Here is a 20,485-nt window from a genome sequence, read left to right on the forward strand (position 1 = left end):
TCTTCTAGCGATTCTGACATTTAATCATCAACTCTTTTGTGAAACCCTCGGCCTATGGGCCATCGCCCCCATTGCCGAAATGGTAACCGGGGTCTTGGCGAGGGCCGACGAATCTCGCTCGGATCTGGGAGAGGGTCGTGGCCCTCTTCCAAATCTAGTGGGGGCCACAAAGCCCTCACATGTGGTTGGCAACCCTCACCAACTCTTCCCAAGACCCCGGCAACCGTTCAGGCCATCACTAATGCCCCGCCGGCCCTTTCCGATGATGGGGCAGCAGCCCACAGGCGAAGATCGGGCCCTCCTCCTGCAGATAGTTTTGTTTTTAATTTTTAGCCTGTTTATTTGTTTTTTCTTTTTAATATCTTTTTTTGGGGAAAACTTTTGGACTTTTTTTTAGAACTAATTTAATTAAGACTTCGTGTAAAAAATTAAGATTTGGACCAAAACCACGTGATTCAGTTAATCTTAACACCACATCAGAGGGAGAAGATAAAAAAATCACGTCAATATTTTCGTTAGCCAAACAAACTAAGTTTACGAAAAGACTTGATCCCACCAATTTGGCATGTTTTAAGACTGATTGTACTTTTTAAAAGTTTAGGACACAATTGCACTGTCGCACAAATTTAAGACTTTTGTTGCACTTATTCCAAAATAAATAAATAAACCGCTATGAGCGGTCCGCTCGCAGACAAGGGGTTCAGTGCCCCTCGCCAAAACAATGGTACGTAGGTCCCTCAAAAGTATAGAATGACCATCCCCTCAGCATCTTAATTCCAGCCTCCATCTGCAAATGGAAGATTTAAGATGATATAAAACTGTTTGGTCACTGTTCTGTTGATCTGGATGTCCAATGCAAGGCCTGGTTATCGTTCCAAAAGGTGTTCTCATTCGTAAATCAGATCGAAACAAAAACTGCAAAGCAAGATCACATCTTCGTCCTCTATTCATAAGCTGTGGCCACAGCCGAAATGGCTGAGGCAATAGCGTTTATAGTACAAATCATTGATAAAATGAACCAAAAGAAGGTCAAGCCAAGAAACAAGGTGTTGGTACCGAATCAGCGAAGTCACCCATGCCAAAGACAAGAGAAAACACCAGTCTGTAAGCACTTGTTTTGACGTAACATACCATAAGCAAAAGAGCTATGGCTGATACACCAAAATAAATATATCACAGGGAACGAATGTAGAAGGCTAATTATCCACAAGAATGGTATGAGGTCAAGTATGTTTGAGAGGCAATGTATGACAGAACCTCGCAAGACCCATGTCAACAAACAACGAATTTACCCCATCATCAACTGTACCTCCTTCCATATAGAACCTGCGGCATGAAGATCTTCCAACAGTATAGATATGGCAGGTGCAGCTCAGCTCGCAATTTTGAATGCCACAAAATGCTGACGTGCAATTTCCAATTTCAACCTCAATAAACTATCGGAGTTCTTCGGCTTCAAACTTTTTCCATGCTTCCTGTAAAAACATAATTTGCAGATTTTGAAAAGGTGGAGAAGCCATGTCAACAAGCTAACATAATAATTTGTAATTGTAGAACATCCCGACACCCCCACTCTTTTCGAAGAAAAGGGTACTTCGAGATATAGGCCTATCCCTTGGTATATCAATTCTAATCGAAAGTTCAGATTTTCATCAAAATGGAGAATACGCTTATTATTTCAAATTGGGCTTCTATTTTTGGCCAAAAACAAAAATCTAGCCTCGATTCGTCTGTGATTAAAAATTTTGCAGTCAAACTACAGGTTTAACCGCATCTAAACTTTGAACCAAACACTTTGCTACTGTATATGAGTCTTTATGATCATGTAGACTTCTTGGTCGACATGGTTGGCTGCATGCAAAATAAGGTTGACCGAGTTTGTTAAAATACAACTGATACAGATCAAATTTAGAAATCCTACATGGCATGGGTTTCCTGCTACAATGCCGTAATTGCACACTTCTAGAAATTAGGCCTTACTAACTGTAGGCGATGGCAAACAGTCTGAAGAAGACAGATGGTAGACCAAGAGAGGCTCGAGAGGCAGGTGTCTAGACAGAAACAGCACTGAGCTATGTAAGTCATTTAAAAATCCAATTTATGTAGTCAAATTGACCGAGGTCCACCGGGCAATCATTCTTCATTGGGGGCAAGCATAGTTGAGGTCTAGAGTTATTTCTGTACTTGAATATTAGCATTGGATATTAAATTCAGTAAATTATATGAGCTTTCAAGCAAGAATCATGAGATACCATTCATGATATTGACACATGGATCCTTTTCCAGGCCTTTTCTCGCCTGAAATCCAGCAAGTACAGGGTACATCTACCAATCGACATAAGAGTCACGAAGATGAGCTTCAACCTAAACAACATTGACAATATACTTAGAACAGTGGAGTACCTTAAGTATATCAAAAACCTTTTCAGCCGTGTATTTCTGATGAAGACTGGCCCCTTTCTGTTGAACCTTGTCGGGATGGACACGTAATGTAGCCTTTCTGTATACTTGCTTGACTGAAGTAGAAGTTATCAAATCGGTTAGTGAAACTGGTTCCCACCCAGATTCAGGCCAAAGCACCTGCATCACTCCATGGGGAACAGAGATTAGATATGCCACAAGACAGCTGGTTCAAGTACAAAAGAAGAAACCACAGGACTACACAACGACACTAAAATCATTCTAAATTGAATTACAGAAATTTTCCAAACAAAAGAAACCAATATTCATCTCATAACCAGTACTTCCAAATTCAATCCAAATGTCCTGCAGAGTTAATCTCCTTTCAGATGCATGACCCAAGTGTGAGAAAAATTCAGCCCTGTCTCATTTCCACCGATTCATAAATATATCAAGGCCAGAAATTTCAATGTTAAAAATTGTCCTTGTACTGCAGTCAGCAGTGACCAAATCTGCAACACCAACCTAGACTTGAGCGTGAGCATACAACCCATACCACTAAGCACCTTAGTTTATTCATATGCAGATCACATGTTTAATTTCAAGAAGTTGCAGAACTACAGGCATAAAACTGCATATCAGTTAACTTTCCTGCTTATAGTTTCGGACTTTCTAGAGGATGATTACCTAAATTTGTGTTGATTACTAAACAAGTCTTGAATCATTGGTAAATCACTAAACGTGAAATCTTTGTGCAGCACTTCCAGTTAATCCGTAAAATGAAAAAAAAAATAATGGAGACTCAGCAAAGCAGCATAAAGGAGTAGAAAGTTTGTATGTATCTCAAAATGAATATACCTCCTATGCTTGCATTAAAATTGATAAGAATTACATGCACATCGTCACGGAAACTACAAAGGAATTACGCAACAAAAATTCCACGATTTCCCTCTATTGCGGCAATGGAATCCAAGCTGACTTTGATTCAAGGTGACCAAGAGTCTTTAAACCAATTATTCGAGCAAACATAATCAGGATTTTTTTCTAAAGTCCCAAATGTCTTGGATACACTAACATGAATTAGACTCCTGGAAGTTTAATGCATCTTTCCCTGTAAGTTGGCAGTTGTGGATTACGAAATCTGTTTAAGCACGCCTGAGGAAACTCCAGCTGTCAAGAATGTGTAGTTATAAAAAGCTATTCTCTTACCTAAATGAAATGTTTTATCAGTAAATGAGTAATCTCTTCCCATTCAAATAAAAAGTCAATTCACATTTAGTCTTAAGAAACTTCAACTCCCCCTGGTTTCCTCTCAACCCTTGCCAATCTCTTGCTGCTAATGAGATTTTTCTCAATCAGTCACGGATGGGCAGCATAATACAAAATAAGTTCCAAGTAAATTATCAAGCCTTGTTAAAAGATGGAAGTGTGAAACGAAGTTGCACTCTGAAAATCATACCAGTAATCCAAAGTCCTGACAGAACTTCAACAGAGAGGTACCCATACTTCAGTATTCAACATAACTTGAAATGCACCATTTACACATTAAAGAGATAATGCAGAATTACTTCTTATTTCCCCACACAACTTGAAGATTCATGCTATTAAATGTGATTAGCATTTCTGTAATGCAATAACCTAGCTGAAATGACGTATTTCAAACAAAATAAAAGTTGCTTCCCCCAAAGACAAGTCAATTGCAAAAAGGAGAAACAAAAGGAAGAAGCAAAAGCATGAATTTCTACAAGAAGACCCACTTGCTGTAATGATGATAATAGTGCACGCATATTGCCTTCTTTCCCTGCAGCCCAGCGCTTTATCTCAATATCAAGATTCTCAGCAATTTTCTGTGCAAGTACATAATAGCTGAATTAAATCAAAGTCAAAAGATGTGCTGAAATACTTGTTTCGCAGGAGAAGCAGGAAAAGACTATTGAAAGACTAGAAAATGGAGAGAACAATTGAACAAAGAACAAATGGAAAAAGTAAGCATCAATTCTGATGTAAGTACAAGTACTCACACGCCTCTCTTCTTGTTCGTGCTGAGTTTGAGAGTCCCGTTGGTTCATCTCAGCAACTGCTTTTGCCTGAGTTTATTCAAAAAAACAAAGTACAAAACCTTAGTACCATTCTTTCAGCTACAACGGAATTCTATAATCTCATCATGATTTAAACATATCATAAGTCCAGAAATCCCAAGGCACACCCATAATCCAGAAGCAACACAGTTTAAAACAAAAGGGAACGTAAATTGTTTGTTCATCTTTCATTCGTCAGTACTTTTCTATCATTTCTAGCTTAACCTTATAACCAGGATTTCCTTATTCAAGGGTACAACAACAGCAGTATATTTCTCAGTAGTCACTATCCTAAGCTTAACCAGACGAAATTGCCACAATGATAAAGAGAAATACTGACCACTCGTTCCTGGGTTCTCTCATGACGACCTAGTCTTGCCCTTCTTCTTTCTTCGCTTTCGCCTTCAATTTCCTCAAATTCTCCAGAAAATGATGCAGCTGTTGGAAGAACAATAAAAACTTTAGGTTTTGAAAGATAGGCAGCAAAGGGAGATTCACAAAGAAATCTCCCACTACTTTGAAGGAAGCGAACTGTAGCATTAAACACCTCCAAACATTAAAGAAAAGTCATCCATGAAATTCGTTGCTGAGGAGGCCTTCTTTATGCTGGACTGGACCTCAAAAGTCGGCTTTGGTGGTGTATTGGGAACGTCTTTGCTTTTTGTCTGCACATGAGAAGTATTGGAGACTAAAACAACAATTTAACTGCGTTAAGGATAAAGATAGAACTTCTGGTTCTTACCGAACTTGTTGGCCTGGATTTAGGTACACTGCTTGACCGCAAACCCATGCCAAGGAAGGATTCTAGATCATCCGCAGCCTTGGGCTTATTTTCAAATGGATCCCTTGAACCCTCTTTATATCCACCAGCTTTTTTCTCAGGCCCAGAATTATTTCCACCAGAAAGAAAATCTGACTGGATATCAGCATTTCTTCGCACCCTACCCATAGCAAAGTCCTCAAGCTCATCTATTGAAGACACACCAGGGCCTCTAGCCTTTTTCTCGGCCCCAGATCTCTTTCCAACAGAAAGGAAATCTGACTGTGTATCAGTATTTCCCCGCGCCTGGCCCATAGCAAAGTCCTCAAGTTCATCTAGCGATGACACACTAGGGCTCTTCCCTATATCACAGTAAATGCTTGAGCTATAAGTTCATCCTAATGATCTGTCAAAAAGAACAATTGAAAAGCTTTTGTACGAATAAAGAGAAATCACTCACCTTTATCTCCAACTTCGTTCGCCCTTTGGAAATTACCAAACTGACTGCTTTCTTCTAATGGATTAAAAAACATTTCCGAGGAAGCACGCACTGGCTTGGAAGTCGATTCTAATACAACAAAAGGGTCTTCTGACAAATTAGAGCCTGACTCAGCTGAATAAACATTGGTTTTTCGGGGCTGCCTTCTCTGACTGCCGAAATCGAAAATTGTTATTGCATTGCAAAACTACTTAAATTTTCGCAGTTAGAAATTACCATAGAAGAATTAATGAATTTTCAGAAGTTTCTAAGGAAGGAGAAGCGTGTGGCAATAGAACAGGATTAAAAATCCGATGAAGGAGATTTGGACGTATTATCTATCTGACAGGGTGCAATAAATCCTATGGTCAACCAATGAGAATGTAGCTTATACCATACAAGATATCCCTTGTTTCTAAGACAATCTATAACTACTGTTGAGACAATACTCAAAATCTTAAAATAGCAGAAATGACAGATGGAGCTGCTTCCAAGATTAAGTGCTCTCAGAAGAGACACAACCTATAGTAGAAGATAAATAAGCCACTATGCTTTTAATAACTGAATAGAGGAGGAAAGCATATAATAGTGGGTAGAACATACTCATAGCCTTCTAAATTTAGTTGTGTGGAATTACAGGCTAAATGGATCACCGATGGGCATGAAAACCTAAGAAAAGGGGATCCTTTAAATATTGAAAAAGAAAGGCAACGACACCATGGTGTCGTTAGGATCCTAGATATTATCATCAACGTTATCTGGACATGCATGGACATTACATGCAAACGGGAATAAATTGAAAAGTCCACTTTTATTCTAAAAAAAAAATTGGGCGATCTCAATTGCAAGTCAATGCTCCGAAATGTATATTAACAGGGAAAGTATATCCATCAAAAGCACATATCTGCTTAATCATATGAGACAATGCATAAGGTACGGCACTCCCAACAATACCGAATAACAGAGTAGAAAATAAAAGCCACTAACAAGATTAAGATCTAAAAAGCAATAGCAAAAGCCATATCATGCGGATGAATTCGTCATCTTTACACTTTCTTACAGCCAAGAATTACTCTTCTGGGCAACTTGACGTTTAAAACAGATATTACGCACATAAAGTGATTCATGCACATGTACCATCGGGTGAAAAATGAAATTGCAGAATCCGTGTCTGCATTGAGAGTTAGTTTTAGCATACATTGGGATGCCTAATTTTCTTTCTAATTTTCTTTGTAGGATAATATCAGCACAAATGAAGAGAAAATACATTCTCCAGCTCTACAGTGATAATTAACCTGTGAAATCCCCTACAGCTCTGGCAGTACTTGTACACAATTATAGAGCTAGCCAGGCGATTTCGGGAAATGAGCTCCAACTTAGAGGGTAAAATAAGCCTAACTAAAAGAAGAACATAATCTACACAGAAAGAGATGCTCAATCATACTGGGAGAAAGTGAGAAAATATGTTTGGTCAACTTCTCAATAAGCAGGCATTCTTGAACTCAAGACAAAGCGAGGAATCACAATTAACTTAAAAAAAACAGGTCTTAAAAGAAGTAACAAACAACTTAAAAAGTCCTGAATGTGTATCATGAACAAGAAGTACTATGTCATCCTTAGAGATGCCAAACCAACTGTCCGCAAATGTTACTGAATCCCTTTACACACTCGCAGACACACTAATCTTCTATGGTGTTCCATGAAGACTACTGATATAAGAAGGTCCTAATAGAGACTTTTCAATGTTATGCAGAATAAGTCGCATTTGGTGTATTTGGCGAATTTCCGAATCCGGTAACATCGAAGCACCACAGAACAAGATAATGGTCATTCGGCACGTAAAGAGAGCAGATGTTCTGAGTGAAATTTGCAAAATGCACATACGCACCCGTCAGCTGGTGGACTACTTCCCCCAAACCCAGGTATCAGATCATCGGATTCCGCAGCACCACCGTGCCCAGCCTCGGATGCCTTACTACCAGTCTTCCCGGACTTCGTCGTGCCGATGCCGCCAAAGATATCGTCATGGCCATCATTTTGATACCCACCTAACAAATCGTCAACCGGAGAGTTCTGCCTCGGAGGAGAAGCGAACGAACCGAAAATGTCATCGCCGTCACCGACCGAAGCCGAACTCTTCACGCCAGGCATCCCGCCGAATATATCGTCATTATCGTAGCTCGACGAAGGCCCCGCGCCGGAATTGAAAAGCGAGTCGTAATCGAAGCCGCTACCACCGGCCGGCGACTTCGAGGGCTTACTGGATCCGCCAAACAGATCGCCGAAGTCGTCCAAATTGCCGAAACCCTGAGCCTCGCTGCCGCCGCCGCCGTTCGACCGAAGGAACTCGCCGTAGCCACCGGCGAAGGCGCCGTCGCCACCGGCGCCCGAGTTCCAGGAGGACGCGGAGGCGGGAGCGGGACCGTGACCGGAGCTGCGGCCCCGGGGGGCGCCGCCGCCGCCGATCCCGTCGGGGCGCCTCGACGCGGCCATCGGGGCCGACTTCCTCTGGCTCTTCAGGCCGTACCGCTCCGTCAGGACACCGAACTCGTCCATTTCTCCTCCTCCTCCTCGCACGCGCGGGGGGAAAATACCGAGACGGATTACGCGGAGGAAAACCAGAGCAGTTTTTTTAAACAGAATCAAGAGGCTAAAAATCGTCGGAGCCGGCGATCGGAAAATCAAGAACCGCGAAAATGGGGAGCCGGAACGCGATGATGGGGGGGGGGGTGGGGAGATCGATGCGGGAGGCGATTTGACCGGGAACGGGAGGGGCGGTGGTGAAGATGAATTCGCGGAAGTTTCCCAAAATCGAGCGAGCTCGATCGCGGTCGGTGAGGGGGACTTCTTCTTCTTCTTCTTCTTTCCTTGTTTGACGTGTGGGAGGGGGGAACGAAGGGAGGGGGAGGAATGGGCGGATCCGACGTGGAGCCTACGGAGTACCGACAAGGAAGGTGCCCAGCTCAGCTCGGGATGGGCCTCGTTTTGGAAGAGAGGGACTTTTTTTCTTTAGGGGATCTTGGTTTTGCTTAGCTTGATCCAGGGAAAGGATTCGTTCGGTGCGGCCTCATTCATAATTCAGGCAATTTGGTGGGGGAGGGGGCGATTCTTCTTCCGTTTTGAATCTTTCCAGCTTTGATTTTCTTCTTCTGTCTTTTTTTTCCGGTCCTTCGCCCGTAGCATTCGAGAAACGGCGAGCAGGGGTTTCATGAAATGACTATGCGGGAAGCCAACTGTTCTAAAAGCTTAAGTTATTAGATGAAGGCGTGGCTTAAAATATAATTACTCTACCACTCCCCCTCACGGTAAATCTGGTCTTTTTTTGCCTAGTACTAAGTGTGGATATATTTAATTAGAAAGACAAATGGAGCTTAGAAAGATTTGAACTCAGGATCACCAGCTCTGATACCATGTGAGATTTTGCTAGGATCACTGTCAACTATTCTAAAAGCTTAAACTGTTAAATGAAGGCGTGGTTTAATATTTAATTACTTTAACAATGCCGCCTCCTCTTTCTGTCTCTTTCTTTGTCTTGTTCTTATTTTTTTTTCGTTTCGTTAATTTGGACTTACCCAATGCGGTCGTACAATTCAATGGTCGTATTGGTGAACGTGCGTGCGTTATCGTATAGTTGGATTGTCACATCAAATGCCATTTTGTATGGAGTTCCCAGAATCTATGGCTATTGGGTGGCTTTCAAAAGTTGCCTTAGGAGGGAAGAAAAGAACTGCTCAGACTAATAAAGGTCGAAATAAATAATCCATAACATGTTTATAGTTTAAATTATTATGGTGGACATTACCCGTAACTTAAATAAGATTTTCTTTTTTGGTGGAAAAAGTCATAACTACTTCTAACAGGGTCAAAATAAATAAGCCATATTAAATTCATAATTTAAATAATTATGGTGGACATTACTTGAAACTTAAATAGGATTTTTTTTTGGGTGGAAAAAGTCATAATTACTTATAAGACGGTCGAAATAAAAAAAGCCTAAACGAAGACGAGAGCTTCAATCGAACAAAGATCATACCTAGGTGCCACCCAACAAGGGATATTGAGGATAACAGTTGACGGTTCTTACCTTGATTGGGAAAATGATGGAGCCATAGCGTGCACGTGTTGCGATTGCTCGGGTCTTCTTGTCGATGGTTTCGCACGCACGGTCGGGGCATCCTTTGTTATGCAAATCAAAGTGCTCGCTTTGCTAGAAACCGTAGAATACTTTCGATCAAGACCAGAATCAACTTTGGAACTACGCTTAGATCAGAAGGTGTCTAGCTAGCGCAGATCTGCTCTTGTGGGGGGTAACTCTACTTATCAAGCCTAGGCCAAGTTGAGTCTCTTTTTAAATTTAAAAGTGATCCATTACAACGAATAAGCAAATAAGGTGGCGGACAGGGTTATCAAAGCCCATCGCAAAAACAAGCCTTCTTTCCAATTAGATTTTATATTCCCCTCAAGCCCTTTGGGCTTTTATGTTCTGAAATTGCACTTATGTACGGTCAAACAATTTCTTAACGAATGGATATTATCTTTCTGACAAAAACTAAAGAAGCCATATTATGCCCATTTGAAAATAATCTACCACCCATACATCATGCTAGGGCTATATTTATCTCCATCCTTGATACGAAAAAATTACATACCTCTCATCAATGAGTTACAGTTATAGACATCGCATGCATACACACACTTAACTAAAATTAAAAGCAGGGGACGTCATATATGGAATCCCTACTTAAACGCATGGTCGGAGGAAATTCCTCCCACAATGTGATGAAGCAAAGCATAGTTATTTATATTATTAATCAAACTTTTTTTTTTGGCCAAAAACAATGTTGATAGCACTAAAAGAGGTTGGTAAATGATGACAGAGAGAGAGAGCGTCAAGCGAGGGAAAAAAACAATTGTGAAAGAGAGAGTCCAATGGTTTCTATAACTTATGGTATTACTATTGAATTCACATCAATACAAACAACGCATATGGTGCAAACTGCAAAAGCATAGTCCAATGTAAAACAAGAGGCCAAATGTACAGTTAGGCCCATGCAAAATTGCACGGATGTGAAGAACCAACTTTGCGGGTTTAGGTCGCCCCTCCAGTCCGAATTACGAATCAATTTCTCCTCCCCACCATCTTTCAAGGTTGAACCAATCTTCGAATTAGCTCGTGCATCTCGGGGTTCAACATGTACTTTTATTTCTAATCCAAAAGAAGGGTTTTTTTCTCATAATATAAATGGTCCATGAATTTTGGTTCAATATGCAATATGATCCCTGAAATTTTAATTTGTTCAATATGATCTTAATTTGAACTTTAGCACAACGTGCAATGTCATCCTTAAACTTTTAAATTGTCCCTAGACTTTTGGTGCATATCCCATTTAGTCCCTATATTATATAAAAATATTCAATATTATCCTTGAACTTGAATTTATGAAATAGCAACATTGATTATTTTCATATAATTCATGAACTAAATTGAACATGTATAAAAAAATTTAAGGACCACATTGAACAAATTAAAAGTTCAAGGATCGCATTACACATTACTATAAAGTTCAGAGACCACATTGCATATTAAGCTAAAATTTATATATCATTTATGTCATTATCACTTTCTCTAACGAAAAGGTAGGTTGGGCCGCTCCTTTTTGAATTATTTGGTCAACTATTGATCACAACTATATTCAAAATTAAACACATTAAGCACGGAAGCCACCCTTTCCCTCCTCTCTTTCTCTCTCTTATTATGTTCTTTCTTTTCGTTATTTTGAACTTACCCACTATGTTTTGTACAATTCAATAATCGTATAGGTAAATGTGTATGCTTTACGGTATAGTTGAATTGTCACATCAAATACCAACTAAAATAAGGCCATTTTGTATGGAGTTCCAAGAATCTATGGCCGTTGCGTGGCTTTCAAAAGTTGTCTTAGAGGAAAAAAAGAACTGCTCAGACTAATGAAGGTACAAATAAATAAGCCATATTATGTTTATAGTTTAAATAATTATGGTGGACATTACCTGAAACTTAAATAAAATTTTCTTTTTTGGTGGAAAAGTCATAATAACTTCTAAGAAGGTCGAAATAAATAAGGCCTAAACGAAGACCAGAGCTTCAATCAAACAAAGATCATACCTGGGTGCCACCAAACGAGGGATTTTGAGGATAAATGTTGACTGTTCTTGCCTTGATGGGGAAAATGAAGGTGCCATAGCACGCATGTGTCACGATAGCTTGGGTCTTCTCATCGATGGTTTCGCACACGCAATCAAGGCATTTCTACTGTGCAAACCGTAGTGCTCGCTTTGCTAGAAGCCATAGAATACTTTCGATCAAGATCAAAAACTATTTTGGAACTACGCTTAGATCAATGTGATTTGATAAGGTGTCTAACTAGTGCATTTAAGCTCTTGTGAGAGTTAAGTCTACTTATCAAGCCTAGACTCAGTCGAGTCTCCTTTCAGATTTAAGACTGATTAATTGCAACAGAGAAGTAAATAAGGTGGCGGACTGGATTGTCAAAGGCCATCGCAGAAAAAGCCTTCCTTCTAATTGGATTTTATATCCCCCTCAAGCCCTTTGGACTTTTTATGTTTTGAAGTTGCACCTATACGGCCAAACAATTTCTTAACTAATGAATATTATCTTTCTGATAAAAAAAGAAGCCATATAATGGCAATTTGAAAATAATCCATCACCCATAAATCATACTAGCGCTATAGTTGTCTCCACCCCTGATGAGAGAAAATTCCATGCCTCTTATCAATGAGTTACAAGTTATAGACATCGCTTTCATGTACACTTCACTAAAATTAAAAGTGGGCGATGTCTTATTTGGAATCCCTACTTAAACGCATGGTCGGAGGAAATTCCTCCCATCATGCGACGAAGGAAAAGCATAGTCTTTCATAATATTCATTGAACCTTTTTTTTGGTCAAAAACAATGTCACTAGCACTAAAGGAGGTTGGTGAATGACAAAAAAAAAAAAGAGAGACTGTCACACGGGGAAAAAAACAATTGTGAAATGGAGAGTCCATTGGTTTCTATAGCTTATGGTACTACTATTGAAATGGTTTCTAAAACTTATGGTACGACTATTGAATTCACATCAATACAATTATATACACAATATATATGGTGCAAACTGCAAAAACAAGCCCCTACATCTCTCAAAAACTCTTCCCTTTTTTAAGCTTTCCCATAGGCTCTCAGTTCGGTTTCGAGTTGAGAGCCTACTTAGCCTTCTTGATTTTCTTTTTTCTTTGCTTTGACTGTCTTTTCTTTTCTCTTTCGATATGTTTTGGGAGACGTGTGTATAAATAAATTTCTGCGGCTGATCTTGGGTGAAAGTGAAGTCCGGTTCGGCCATTTGTCTAATCGATAGCCATCAAGGAAGATATCCATGACGTGGCTCCGCAATTTCTATGAGATTATGCTGCTTTTCTCTCCGATTTAGATTTAGGTCTAGATTTGAGGATTTTATTCTCCCGATTTAGATTTAGGTCTAGATCTAGGAGTGGACACACGTCTAAAGGTCATGTAGGGTTAGTTAGGGGTAGGATAACCTCTTTGAACATATCCCTTTTGGAATTAGTATATACCCAGCACTACGATCGGTTCCTTTTTGATGTTGGTGGTGTGAATTTTAGAAGCTAGTTTGCTTGTATAATGTGTTTATTGTGAAATTAGTGGGTTGTATTGAAGTGGTTGGTTGCTGGTCTTGATGAATTGTAATGGATATTGTATATATATTGAGGTGTAATATAGTGCTTGGTGGTTTGGTGATTTGTCTCTCCCTATTACCTCATGATTATATTGTCAGGGTTTATGTTCTCGTTTCCGCCATGTTGAGAGAGTGTGCTTTTAGTTGCAGATTATGCCTCGTGCTTTTTTTTTTTTTGCATTCTAGTATTTCCTTTGTTTTGCAGTTGAGAGCCTACTTAGCCTTTAATTTTCTTTTTTTGCTTTGCCTTCTACCTTTTCTTTCTCCCGATATGTTTTGGGAGATTGTATGTATGAATAAATTGCTCGCGATCATCTTGGGTGAAAGTGGAGTCCAAGCTCGTGCCATTCGTCTAGTCGATAGCCATCAAGGAAAATGTCCATGACGTGGCTCCACAACCTCTTTGAGATTATGCCGATTTTTCTCTTGATTTAGATTTAGGTCTAGATATGGGATTTTACTCTCTCGATTTAGATTTAGGTCCAGATCTAGGAGTTCCTTATAGGTATTAGATATGTGTTCTTTCAACATATTGATGTTGGTTTCTCTGCACTGCGACGGTGATGAGAACGTTGAACTTAGAAACGCACCGCAAACCGTTGCAAATGGAAGTGGGGGATCTCAGCGTATGTTTATCACTTAATCTGGTTATCGACCACCGAACGTTTACGGTGGCAAATCCGTTCTTGAGATAAAATGAAAGTATTATTATGATGAATAGAGATCTTTTTTTTTACCAAAAAAAATGCAAAAACATAGTTCAATGTAAATTGAGAGGCCAAGTGTGCACGGATGTGAAGAATCAAAGGAAAAGTATCAAGAAAGTTCTAAACTTATCGCATTGATACTAATTCAGTCTTAAACCTTTCAATTGAACAATTTCAATCATAAACATTTTTCATATTTTGTGAATTGAGTCCATTTGGCCGGAAATCATTGATGTGGACGCCAACCATCCTACCTGACACGGCTAGTATTAATGTGAACAATTTTAACGTTGACGGGTGAGGTCATGGCCCTAGCTTAAATTTGGTGAGAGGGCGCGACCTCGCCGCCAAAATGAAAGAAAAAAATTAAAAATAATATAATAATAAAAAAGAAAAGAATAAAAAATCATAAAAATCTAAGAAATTATTTAAAAATGTCTCGATCGATGTCCCTAGATGGTCCGAAGTTAGCGATTTTTCGCGAGCGATAACTCAATTGACAAAATATGAAAGATTTAAAGTTAAATTAGTCCAATTAAAAAATTTAGAGCTGAATTGATATTAATACAATATCTTTAAGAGTTTTTTGGTACTTTCCTCGAAGAACCAACTTTGCGATTTAGGTCGCCCCTCGTGTCCGAATTACGAATCAATTTCTCCTACCCACTGTCTTTTAAAGTCAAACCAACCTTCGAATTGGTTCCTGCATCTCGAGGTTCAACATGTACTGTGCTTTCTAATCCAAAAGGAGGGCTTTCATTTTTTCTTCCAATGAAAAAGTAGGGTTAGGCCGCCGCTTTTTGAATCACTTGGTCAACCGTTGACCGCGACCATAGTCAAAATTAGACACACGAGGCACGGAAGCCACATAGAAATGGCCTCTGATTGGGCGGTCACTTTGGATCAGCACAGACGACATCCTTTTTTCCTAGATTTAACTCGTCACACGTCGGCTTTGACTGGCTTTTAGATTTATAGTAAACCTCCACGGATGCAAAACGTGCATGTTGACCACCGGCAGCCGCCTTTGACACTTCTTGCTGCTATCGGTTCTAAGATCAAATCTCTAAATTCGGAACACCTTTCATTTTCTCACGCCATCACTGTGCTGAGCGGCCATGGACAGAACCATCTCCTTCTGTTCATTCGTCCTGCTCCTCCTCGCCATCCACGATGCCCTTGGCCCGGTTACGTCGTCCTCGTCGCCGTCGCTGTGCCCCTTCGACCTCGGCTATGTCGAGACCGTCCCGTGGAACGCGTCCCTCTGCCAGTCCGGATCGGGGGACTGCTGCCAAACCCTCCTCAGCCTCATCGGCGTGGGGCTGTCTCAGTACCTCAAGGAGACCTCCATGTTTCGACTCCCCAATCTGACCGCTTCCTCTTCTTGCCTGTCCGAGTTAGGGACGAGGCTCGCCGCTCGGTCGGTCCAGGCATCCTGGGTCCCGCTCTGCTTCAACAACTCGGCCCGGTTCGTGGTCAACGCTTCGAGCTGCGCCGGGATCACGTCCATCCAAGACTGGACTGCTAAGGTCGGCCCGATCAGTCCGCTCGATACTTCTTGCAAGGGGGACTTGACCGGAACGCCGTGTAGTCAATGCTTACAAGCCGGACTGCAGGTGTCTTCGCGGCTGACGAGTTTAGATCCTAACTCCACGGACTGCTTCTACTTCGCGATTTTGTATGCGGCGGGGATCGTGAATGAGCTCGGGCCAAGAGATGTGAACACGGCTAATTGCATCCTCGGTTTGCCCATAACCAGCTCAGCAACTAAAGATCCTGATCATTTGAGCAAAAAGAACATATTGAAGTTGGTTGCGATATTCTTGGGTGCACTCATGGGTGTTCTTCTTGCATTTGGAATCATCGTCCTCCATAGAAACCGGGAGCGAGAAAAGAAGCGAAATGCCCCGCATGAAGAATTTATCAACGGCTTCAGGAGCAGCGTGTTGCCAAACAGCGCAGCAAAATGGTTTCGGTTCTCGGAGCTGGAGCGAGCCACGAGCGGGTTTTCGCTGGGAAACTTCATCGGCCAAGGCGCTTCTGGCTTGGTGTATAAAGGGACTCTCTCGGACGGAACTTTGGTTGCGGTGAAACAGATTCTTGATATCGACACCGAGGGCGACGAAGATTTCTCCAATGAGGTCGAGATCATAAGCAAGATCAGGCATCGGAATCTTCTCTCTCTCAGAGGCTGCTGTGTTACGAGCGATGACTTCCGTGGCAAAAGGAGGTATTTGGTTTATGACTACATGTCAAATGGAAGCCTGAGTGATAACTTGTCCAACTTTGGGTCATCGGGCTCGAAAAGGAATGCACTAACTTGGCCACAGAGAAAGAATATCATCTTAGATGTGGCAAAAGGGCTTGCTTACTTGCACTATGGAATCAAGCCCTCTATCTATCACAGAGACATAAAGGCCACCAATATACTTCTTGATTCGGACATGAATGCCAGAGTGGCAGATTTCGGGTTAGCCAAGCAAAGCAGAGAAGGGCAATCTCATCTTACGACCCGGGTCGCCGGGACATACGGATATCTTGCACCGGAGTATGCTCTTTATGGGCAGTTGACTGAAAAGAGCGACGTTTACAGCTTCGGAGTTGTGATTCTCGAGATTATGAGCGGGAGGAAAGTGCTTGACACGTCGGAGTTGAATGCGGGACCTTTGTTGATCACGGACTGGGTATGGATGCAAGTGATGTCAGGAAACGTGGATAAAACTTTCGACGAGTCAATACGGGAAGAAGGGCCAAGAGGGGTCATGGAAAGGTTTGTCCACGTTGGGATTCTAAGCGCTCATGTGATGGTCGCTTTCAGACCCACAATTGCTGAGGCTCTGAAGATGTTGGAAGGTGACATTGACATACCTAGATTGCCAGATAGACCATTGCCACTGAGTCATGAATCGTTCCGATCTTTTTCGAGTGTTACTTCATCTGCACGGGCTGGAACAAGTTCGAGCAAGAGCCATGGACTATTGAATGTTGGAATCAGGCGGTAATCCAGAAGATGATTCTTATCCTTAGAATTGCAATCCGAGGCAATTCTAGTGAATGACACTGCCATTCCAATTCATTTCGGTTGCATTCTTCCTTGATGACCTCCAATCATATCATGGCTCCTGAGAGTTTAGAGCAATTTTCTAGTCCCATAGCAAACTCTAGTGTTAATGTTTGTAAGTTTTATGCATCAAACTTATTTCAAGTTGTTCTATACTGATTTGAGACTATAATTCATCGGATCTCGGTTGATATTGCGTGAGTTGCTAATACTATTCATGTCAGCAAAAGCTATGCAATTAGTTATTGCTTTGGCTAAGGAAGAATACCGATCATTGCTTTCACCAAGGGGAAAACAAGGTAAGGTAAAGCTCTGGCCTATGACGTAGTTTTCAGGTTCCAAACATGTTGATACCATTAGTACAACATCAGTTCTAAGCTAAACCGTATTTACACGCACTGTTTCCACCACGAACGTTATTCCAAGATAAAATCCAAAACAATCTAACTTAAATTGGGATCCAAAAAGGGTTTCCTTTTTTCAGACACAATGCCAGCGAACGAAAAACAATGCCAAAGAAATTTTAGCCCTATTCATTCGATTTTAAAAGTGAAATATCTTATAGGTCTCTGTACTCTGTTCTACTGGAGTAGTTGGTTTTAGCATAATTCTTATTCTTGTGTGCAGATTAACAAGCCAACCCTTGACTTTAATATTTCGTTCTGTAATCTCATGGTGATAGAAGTATATTCTCCATTATTCCACCGCTGAACTGGATTGATGCACATCAAATTATTATGCCTGCTAATCAAAAACAAAAACCTCGGTGCAATTGTATATATATTTTGTTTAGTAGTTCTATAGTGCTCTTTATTTCTTTCTAGATTTTAAATTTCTGCCATAGCATACAAGTACTCAAGACTCCAGAGGAACAATCGCAAAATTGCAGAACAGAAATTACACAGCCGCAGAGGATGCATATGAAAGACAAGAATATGCAGATAGAAGCTCAGACGGGACTCCACGAATCTGGCAAAGGACATGGAATGTGCACTCTAGCGTAGTTTATCACCAAAACAAGATTTAAGGAAGAGAACAATAGGAAATAGTTCCTGTCTAATGCCAATCATGTCCGCAATTATAGATATCTAATACATCTACTGGAAATCACTACACTGACAAAACTTAGAGAGCAGGAGTGATCATATAGTTGAGTTAATAATTCAGTGCCTCTTTGTCTTGGATTCACTTTTGGAAAGCATCGACCCCAAAATCTTGTTAACATCATAAAGCAGACCAGCTGAGAAGAAGAAGCTGCAGTAAAGCACAAAGAGTTAAGCTTTTTTTCTTCTTTCTGTTAGAAGTATGCATGTAGTTGAATTTCTCAGTGGATCCAAATCATAATTAGTGTTCGATACACAACTTTTAATAGTTCTATACATGCTCTATAGCTTGACTAACTAATGATACAATACATTGGCCTTGAAACACTCAGGAAACCTCAGCAACGGGCTGGAACAAAAACTTGGAAAACTCGATAGATTAAGCAGTACAATGCATGGGCATGGGAATGGTAGCACAAGGACTACTTACCTACATTGGGGACACGATGATACTTCATTTGTTAGTCAGTTCTCAGTTTGGTCCATGGTATATACTTTGAAGCATTCTTTTGGGGTTATTTAATGATTTTCCTTATTGACAAGTAAAAGGAAGAAAGGATAGGAAAAGATAAGACTTTAACCTGAAACACCCTGGATCTCGGTAAGGGTAGATCAATACCAAACAGTTCACTTCAATTTAATATGGTATACTTAATTTAGCGGTTTTTTTTTTTTTTTGAAAAATTCCAAATAAAGAGTAGAATACAACGTAATACTGAGTGAACCCTCCGAGTATTGTGAACAACTCCGACGACGCCAACTTCGTCCTGTACATTTCTTGAAGGGAAAGAACGATGGTAAACAGCAGGGAGGGGTATACCATGGAACTCCCTGACCCTGCCATTGGACTGGATACAACCCCGCAAAAAACAAAAAACAGAGAAATATTAGCATGGAGGGAGATGGTACCCACAGAAGCAGCATTCTCAATCACTATTAACTATAAGAAGCGGCTGGATTGAGACAAGCCACGCCAATCTTAGATTTAAAAAATCAAGAAACAAAGTTTTGTGCGCAATAGCCGGTGTTGGAAAATTGACTTCGAAAATGGGTAGAACAATGAAGTGAGACTTTGAGACGTGATATCACTTTCTTTAAGGAATTATTTGCCCCACGAAGTTGCTAATGGTCACCAGTAAATTTCCTCCAGGATACAACAAAGTCTCGATTAAGAATACCAAATAGCAATTTCGGTATATCTCCAGGGTCTCTCTAGGAGAATAATTAGAAAGAATGGCTGCAGTTTTTTCGGAATGAAAAAGTGTCTAAAAAATCGGAATGAAGAGACTTTATATTCAACCATGTAAAAACTGATTCACTAATCGCAGCCTTTCGAATAAAGGCGTCCCTTCATCGAAAAGATGTATATCAAAAAGATGTATAGTGAATTGGTACGAAATCAAAAGTCAAGTTGAAAAAGGATATATTAAAATTCGGAATAAAATAATAATAAAATAAAAGAATAATATTTTTTTAATAATTTTTATTAATCCGAATTTTATAAATTCTGAAAAATAATCTTTAAACAAACACAACCTTTCAACGTTGAAAGAGTTATGTTCGAAAAGACATAACCTTCCAAAGGTGAAGTGGTTATGTCCAAAGGAGCATAATTCTTCCAAAGGTTGTAAGAACGCCTAATAACCGTTAGGCTAAATAATAAATTTCGAAATTAATTAATAAAAAAATAACCGCAACTCTATTGCGAACGAGGATCAGTGCTAATTATCATCCGCGAGCTCGCCAAGTGCTAAGTGCGCCTAATAATCGCGCACCGGCACGCGGGTATTGAGAAGTCTAGTCCACACCCATTGTCTTCATTTTAACATCAAAGAAGACACTTACACATATAAAGTGGCCCACCTTCTCAAAACTTTCCTACGTGGGACAAAGGAAAATGCACTATTTTGTTTGTTTTACAAACAAACAACCAACAGCAGGTGTCAGCAAGTCTGTTCAGTATGAAGAAGGTGAACCATTAGCATGCCGCTGCAATTATAAAGAAGAACGTGAGCCCCCTCAAAACACACGAATGCTCGACACCCAAATAGTGAAGAAGGGTCACGAGAACAGGAAGGGCTGGTCCTAAATTTGCTCGGACAGATCCAATTCACTGAGAAATGCAAACATCTCGTTGACCGGAAGTTGAACCGTTGCCATTAA

The 20,485-nt window shown here is 40.5% G+C and overlaps 2 protein-coding genes across 2 annotated transcripts; one reads left to right on the forward strand and one right to left on the reverse strand.

Annotated features, from left to right (window-relative positions):
- Positions 1–1,076: 1,076 nt before the first annotated feature.
- Positions 1,077–8,600, reverse strand: LOC115676296 (auxilin-related protein 2). The gene is made up of 9 exons (XM_030599180.2): positions 7,605–8,600; positions 5,699–5,889; positions 5,221–5,600; positions 5,026–5,143; positions 4,819–4,916; positions 4,422–4,487; positions 4,158–4,247; positions 2,404–2,580; positions 1,077–1,475 (listed from the first exon to the last, which is right to left on the reverse strand). Exons 1-9 carry the CDS (start codon positions 8,270–8,272, stop codon positions 1,437–1,439), a joined length of 1,827 nt encoding a protein of 608 aa, XP_030455040.2. The 5' UTR covers positions 8,273–8,600; the 3' UTR covers positions 1,077–1,436.
- Positions 8,601–15,184: 6,584 nt separating this feature from the next.
- On the forward strand, positions 15,185–17,410 carry LOC115676362 (probable receptor-like protein kinase At1g11050). The gene has a single exon (XM_030599253.2). It carries the CDS (start codon positions 15,277–15,279, stop codon positions 17,158–17,160), a length of 1,884 nt encoding a protein of 627 aa, XP_030455113.2. The 5' UTR covers positions 15,185–15,276; the 3' UTR covers positions 17,161–17,410.
- Positions 17,411–20,485: the final 3,075 nt, after the last annotated feature.

Source organism: Syzygium oleosum, unplaced genomic scaffold (assembly GCF_021117445.2).
Source record: "Syzygium oleosum isolate NSW1041296 unplaced genomic scaffold, Sole_v2.1 Sole_v2.05, whole genome shotgun sequence".
Taxonomy (NCBI): domain Eukaryota; kingdom Viridiplantae; phylum Streptophyta; class Magnoliopsida; order Myrtales; family Myrtaceae; genus Syzygium; species Syzygium oleosum.

Excerpts from the sequence above, each read along its gene's own strand:
- LOC115676296 (XM_030599180.2), bottom strand. The coding sequence starts at position 8,272 with ATGGACGAGTTCGGTGTCCTGACGGAGCGGTACGGCCTGAAGAGCCAG. Across the intron at positions 4,248-4,421 it reads ACGAACAAGAAGAGAGGCGT|AAAATTGCTGAGAATCTTGA; the intron begins GTGAGTACTTGT and ends GTACTTGCACAG. Across the intron at positions 2,581-4,157 it reads TATTATCATCATTACAGCAA|GTGCTTTGGCCTGAATCTGG; the intron begins GTGGGTCTTCTT and ends GGAGTGATGCAG.
- LOC115676362 (XM_030599253.2), top strand. The coding sequence starts at position 15,277 with ATGGACAGAACCATCTCCTTCTGTTCATTCGTCCTGCTCCTCCTCGCC.